We start from the raw sequence: 6729 nt of genomic DNA, 5'->3' as shown, positions 1-6729 counted from the left end.
CACCAACCCCCTGGCCGTCTCCTACTGGCTGGAGGTGGAGGGGCGGCCGCGGGTGCTGCGCCTGTGGCCCAGGCGGGGGCTGATCTCCCACCCCTTCACCTTGGTCACCTATGGCAAGGATGGGGCCCGCTGGGAGGAGCACCCCTTTGTGCAGGACAACTGCTTCTACCAGGGTGAGGTGCAGGGGAGCCCCGGCTCCCTGGTGGCCCTCGGCACCTGCGGCAGGGGCCTCCGTGGTGTGCTCTGGGTGGAGGATGGCACCTACGAGATCGAGCCTGTCCCCGATGATCCAGCCTTCCGGCACATCCTCTACCGCATGGAGGAGGCCAACAACCCTGCAGGCCCCACCTGTGGGCTGACCCCAGAGGAGCTGGAGCACCAAAAGGCTTTGCTGCCCTGGTTCAAGGCCCCCCGGGCGGAGGAGGAGGAGATGCTGAAGGACTGGTGGACGCACGTCAGGTACGTGAAGATAGCAGTGGTTGTGGACAACGTGCGCTTTGTGAAGTCGGGCAGGAATGAATCTGAAGTCTTGAGGCAAGTAATAGAAATCATCAACATTGGGGACTCTCTGTACGAACAGCTTTCTGTTCGGCTGTTTCTTGTGGGATTGGAGATCTGGACCAAAAGCAACCTTATAAACATTACTAACTCTGTCAACAAGGCACTTGACGACTTTAACAAATGGCGGAAGTCAGACCTGTCTCCACGGATGCGTCATGATACCGCTCACTTATTTGCATTTCAGAACTTTGGAAGGAGCCTGGGATTGACATTTCTAGGGTCCATGTGTGATAACCAGTGGTCATCAGCAGTTGCTTCCTTCACTGATAGGAAGTTGTCCTCATTTATTACCACATTTGTCCACGAGCTGGGCCATGCTCTTGGGATGCGCCATGATGAACGGGGCTGCAAATGCAGACGAAAGAAATGCATTATGTATGAAAGTGATGTCGACACCGATGCGTTTAGTGACTGCAGTTACAAAGACTACTTTGACATGCTTGGACGTGGTGCCGGCTGCATTCGTCAGCCACCAGCACCCGGTACTTTCTACACAATGAAGCGTGAATACTGTGGGAATAAGATAGTAGAAAGCAGAGAGCAATGTGACTGTGGTTCAGAATCAAACTGCAGAAAGGATCCTTGTTGTCACCTGAACTGTACGTTTACTGCAGGTTCAGTCTGTGCTTCTGGAAAATGCTGCAAGAGCTGTCAGGTCCTTCCAGCAGGAACGCTCTGCAGAGCAAGTACTGGCAACTGTGATCTGCCAGAGTATTGCAATGGGACTTCCCCTCAGTGCCCGCCTGATGTGTACATACAAGATGGGACCCCTTGCAAAGGTGGTGCTTATTGCTATCGAGGAAAATGTTCTTCCCACAGTAAACAGTGCCAGCATCTCTTTGGCAAACAAGCCAGGGCTGGTCCTTTAGATTGCTTCAAAGCAGTGAATACTCGAGGTGACCGGTTTGGGAATTGTGGTATTCGTAACAATATCCATTTTACAAAATGCAGTATTGAGAATATCTTATGCGGTAGGATCCAGTGTGAAAACATAGACAAATTGCCTTTCTTGCAGAACCACGTAACACTAGTCCAAACCCCTGTTGCAGATAAAAAGTGTTGGGGTCTCGACTATCACGTAGGGATGCCAATGGCTGACATGGGGGCTGTGGAAGATGGCACGCCGTGTGGTAGTGATATGCTTTGTATAAACAGGACATGTACCAGCATATCACTGCTGAACTATGACTGTAACATGACAAAGTGTCATGACAGAGGAGTGTGTAACAATCGTAAGAACTGTCACTGCAGGTATGGCTGGGCTCCTCCATATTGTGAATGGGAAGGATTTGGAGGTAGCGTTGACAGTGGACCCCCTCCAGCCAGGGAGATTTTTCAGAGAGCAAAAATAGGAGTAATGCTACTTAGTCTTCCTTTTCTCTGTATCCTTGGAGTAACCCTTACCGTATGTTATAAATGGGAAATAGTGGGGTGGCTTAGGAGGAAAAAGGCCCAATTCCACAGAAGAAGATAGCAGTTGTTTCAAATACTGGAAGAGCCAGTGGTTCCTAAAGGAGAACACCTGCTGGTGAGTCAAAATCCACCACAAAGCATTTGCCAAAGACCAACGAGCAGTAGCTTTGGATGCTCCTGGGGAAATCTCCCTTGAGCAGAGCCAGCTGATAACTCATCAAAATAATTCAACACATCCTGAATAGTTCTAATCTCATGTGATATCATTAAATGCAGAGTAAATGTTATCTTTGTTTATTTTAAGTTAATAAATACAGGCAGTAAGGCATGCTGTTCTTTTTTTCTTTGCACCTTGAGCTTTTAAACTGAAGTGGTTAGGTAAACTGTAGGTATAGCTTTTATGCTTCATATCAACAGTTTACAAATGCAAACTTCTTAAAACAGGTGTAAATAAATTATTTGCTCCAATTTACTCCTTCATCTAATGTTTTCTCCAATTCAGGGAGAGAGATGTTTGTGAACATCTTGCTTCTGTCATTCATTAATAACCAAAGAGAAAAAATGGCTCTTGCAGTCTCCATTTAATTCACATCTGTGACATACAAGCAGGCAAGAAACAGGTATTGCAGTGAGATTGCAGGTGTCTGTGGTGGAAGCCCTTCCAGCTGTTTCCAGGAAGTAGTCCTTCAGGAGGGAGGTAGATCACAGGGAACAGGGTCTTCATCTTGTGACATGGTAGAGAAGTATTATCCAGATCACGCCAGTAAGCATTTACATTTCTGAACCATCAGATATACGTCAAGAGTGTAGTGACACCAAACCTGACATTTCACAAGAACAAATTGTCTTTTCTGGAGACTTTCCAATGCCTTGACTGCCGGGTTCTTCTGAGAAGTGCTATGTATTTTATTGTTGCTAGTAGCTGTCTGTGTTGCTGCACAAGTTAACTGGATTGCTAAAATACTTGGTACTACTCTGCAAGTCTCCCCCAACTAGAGTTCCTGCAGTATTTGATAGGCGTTTTATCTTAATTATCTTGGGTGGGGTGGGGTGAGTTTTTTGTTTAATATGCGATTGCTTTGTAAACTATTATTGAATGTGTCCTTGCAGCTGTATGGAACACCGTGCAGCAGCATTGTATTTTCCAGTTTTTAACAGGAGATAAAATATGTCTTAACTTATGGAAAAAGCACAAGGGATGTGGAAATACCATTCAATACATTTTATTTTTATTATTTATATTATAGCAGTGACTAGATCAGCATAACGAGGAGCCTGTAGTCCAGATTTACAGTGAAAACTTTATTTTAAAGGACTGGTGTTTCTGGATTAAGGGCTATAATGCACTTGTCTGCTACCAAAAGAATTACTTGCATTTGGAAAGCAAATATCACATTTTTAGCAAACATTCTATAAAGGCAGGATAAGTACCCCAACACTTGAAACACTTGGGAAGAAAGATGTTGGTGACTCTGCAAATGATGACGGTAAACTCTTGCTGCCTCCCAAGTATGACATACATGTTTTTAGAATACACATCTTCCTGTATGTTTTTTTTAAAATGATTGTGTTCTGCATCCAAAAAGGGCAGGTTACATTATGATTGGAGTGAAATACAAAGGATGTGATTCACAGTTCTTCATGGCTTTTTGTCTAAAGCAAATGGGTCCTTAAATTGTTACCTATATTTGTCTGGGGAAATGAGGTAAAACATTGTTCCGCAGTCTACGCTTGTTATCTTGATAGAACATGGATGGTTTTGATTAGATGAAGAAAACTTAATCCTGCATTTATGTCAAAAGACAAGCTAACTGCCCCTTGACTAACACCCCAAATTTATTCCTTATAACCAGAGAAAGCAAATGGGTCCTTAAATTGTTACCTATATTTGTCTGGGGAAATGAGGTAAAACATTGTTCCGCAGTCTACGCTTGTTATCTTGATAGAACATGGATGGTTTTGATTAGATGAAGAAAACTTAATCCTGCATTTATGTCAAAAGACAAGCTAACTGCCCCTTGACTAACACCCCAAATTTATTCCTTATAACCAGAGGCCTTTTTTTTTGGGGGGGGGGGGGAGGGCGGTGTGCAGAAAAGAGTTGTTTTTTTTTTTTTCCCCTCAGAGAAATAGGAATCTTAATTCAGGTATGAGAAGCAAGGGTTATGTGACAAACAAAGGGGGATGTGGATTAGGTGAAAGATGGAGATAGAAATTAACATAAGCACTACACTCGGCACCTTCCAACTAGCTATACACAACTGGTAAGTACTGGCAGACTTTTTTTATTTTGCTTTTTAAATACGTAAACATCAGTGGCAGAAGTCTCCGGCTGCCACCTTGATGGCCTGCTGTTGATTGATAGTATACCATAAATTGCCAAGTATAGATAGATGCTGAGACCAGAGAAACATTTAGAGTCGGTTCTTATGTACAGACCTGCATACTGAAGAGGCAGAGGTGTAAACGGAAGCACAGTTTAGGCTAGAAAGCTTACTTGCAAATGCAGTTTTGGAAGAGACAAAGCAATAAAACGCTGCTGTTTCCATTTTTCTCTATGCTTAAAGATGATCTAAAAAACCATGACTGTTAATTGGGAGGAGGCTTTCAGCAAGCTTTGGACAGGAGTATTTCTGTATGCTTTTCTTCTATTTCTGCTCAGGCCATATAAGCGAGACAAACATGCATCCCAACAAACTTAGTCTATGTTTTATAAAACGTGTGAGCTCCCTCGCTAAGGTTTTCTCCTTGAAAATATTGTTGTTTCTGATTTCACCATAGCAATGAATAACTTGAAACTTCTGGTGGTCTGTTAGAAACGTCCCACTACTCTGTTGTGGTATGAAGGTGCAAGTCTAAGTTCAGTCTTTCCAACTTTCCCCCCTTTTTTTCCTCCTAGTTTTAATTGCCTTTTAAAATGTTTTAAATGGATGCGAGAACTTGGCTAATGTAGAATTCACTTGAACATGGAAGAGGCAGCCTGCAAATGCTGCTGCAGCATCTCCCAAGAGACGTTGGTCAGTCTAGTATGTGAAACGGTGCTGGAGGGAAGTGTCTGACTATGAAGACCCATGAAATGGTTTGTGCCAGAGCACCAAGGTATTGAGTCTTAGGTGGGTTAACATGTGGTGGGTCAGTAGTGGTGGGTGAAGCCTGGAGCTGCCTAGGAGTAAGTAAAAACGATTTACCCATGTTTCTTGTTTGAAATCTCTTCCTGGCTAAACAGATTTTTTAAAAAACTCTTAATATTGCAGTTATCTCAGATCAAGATAAAATTGTTTTTGTTCTAAGCCAAGACTGTCATTTCTGAAAATACATTAAAACTGCTTCTAAGGAACGGCATGTATCTTCAATGAGTGTGCCAAGTATGGTATTAGTAGAACCTGCATTTGGAGAAAAAATAGTTGATGGCCATTGTACAAGTCTTGCTTTCCAGTGTTCTTAACCAGTGACAAAAAGTAAGTAGAGATCCAGGACAACATAACTGTGGAAACTGGACTGAAACAGGTGTGAAATGCTGGGCTTAAATGGTTTAAGAAGTCCTCCTGTGATAGACAAGCTAGGGTTTTGTTCATCATTGCAGGTGTAATGCTTGCCTCCCACCTCTGAGGCAGGTGTTCTAACACTCAGTTGAGCGCTAAGCATTAGTGTTGTAGCATTAAGGCATGTGGCACACTCTTCCTCTAACCCAGAGATCCAGCACCCAGGCTGGCTCTCCCTATTAAATTCAGGAATCCAAAAGTGTAGATGATCTTGGAATGAATACAGTAAAAAATGTCATCCATACTGCAATAGAGAACAAACAAATCAGTAGTGTAACACTGAAGACCAGAGCACCTGGTCCTCGCTTTCTTCAGAAAAGTTCCTGCAGCATGTAGACATGGGTGTCCCAGCAGTGCCAAGTGGTTAGGTGATTCAGTTGCACAGGTTCATTGTTCCCTGTTGTCATTATCTGTATTGCCACATGTGTAGCATGTGCTGAAATAGATAAGGATGAAGTTTAATAAGGAAATAAATGGGGATAAATTTTGCCTTGCTGTCTTTTTCCCAATAATCTATTGGTTCAAGAACTCCCTGAGGTACAGGAGTCCTGAGTTCAAGTGGTTCCTCTCTCAGACAGAAAGTTGGACTACTTTGCCTTTTGTTGCTAAGTGATTATCTGTTCTGTAGATTTTTTGAGGAAATTGAACACCTTCTGCAGGACACAGTTAAGTATTCATTGTTCCCAGCGGTGCTGGTCAGCACAGCGGTTCCATGTGCTATTTGTTGTTTGTAATTATGCAATAACAGAGTTACTATGCACCAATGCTACCTCTGTATCGCATTGCAGGATGACTAGGAGTTGGCATGGATGCCCTCTGTGCTTATGTAGCTGCACTGGGCTTTTGCTTCTGCCCATCACTGTCTGATCAGCTTGTCATTGTTGTGTGGTCCATCCGCTCCAGTTAAAAGGGCTGGGAGCAGGTCATGCATCTCTCCATTTATCTGCTACGCCCACCCTAGAAAAACATCACCCTCTCCTTAACCTTAACGAGAAACCCACCTGCACTGTGGGGAGCAAATCGAGGCCAGGCAACGACGCTGGGCAGGGGCAGGGGAAGGCGGCTGTGGGCAGGAGGACACTGCTGTGGGGCAGCCCCGGCCGGCAGGCAGGCAGGGAGGGTGCCGCAGGGCCCGGTCCTCTTCCGCCTCTGCCGTGAGAGCCCATCCCAGCGCGCATTAGCGGGCCGGGGGGGGAAGCCCCGTTCCGACGGC

The 6729-nt window shown here is 44.4% G+C and overlaps 2 protein-coding genes across 2 annotated transcripts in view; both read left to right on the top strand.

Annotated features, from left to right (window-relative positions):
- LOC103912830 (disintegrin and metalloproteinase domain-containing protein 20-like) overlaps window positions 1-2093 on the top strand; it is a 7479-nt gene extending 5386 nt beyond the window's left edge. The window contains 2 exon segments of the mRNA XM_009319238.1: window positions 1-2005; window positions 2007-2093. The exon segment at window positions 1-2005 is cut by the window's left edge and continues 3 nt beyond it. Coding sequence (XP_009317513.1) covers window positions 1-2005; window positions 2007-2093 — 2092 coding nt within the window.
- A 1362-nt stretch (window positions 2094-3455) lies between these two features.
- Window positions 3456-6729, top strand: part of LOC103912829 (synaptojanin-2-binding protein-like) — an 11372-nt gene continuing 8098 nt past the window's right edge. Inside the window, exon 1 of the mRNA XM_009319237.1 lies at window positions 3456-3461. Coding sequence (XP_009317512.1) covers window positions 3456-3461 — 6 coding nt within the window. The remainder of the gene's footprint in view (window positions 3462-6729) is intronic.

Source organism: Pygoscelis adeliae, unplaced genomic scaffold (genome assembly GCF_000699105.1).
Source record: "Pygoscelis adeliae isolate BGI_AS28 unplaced genomic scaffold, ASM69910v1 Scaffold22, whole genome shotgun sequence".
Classification (NCBI taxonomy): domain Eukaryota; kingdom Metazoa; phylum Chordata; class Aves; order Sphenisciformes; family Spheniscidae; genus Pygoscelis; species Pygoscelis adeliae.
Note: the sequence above shows the minus strand (reverse complement) of the source record. Positions and strands in the feature narration are given on the sequence as shown.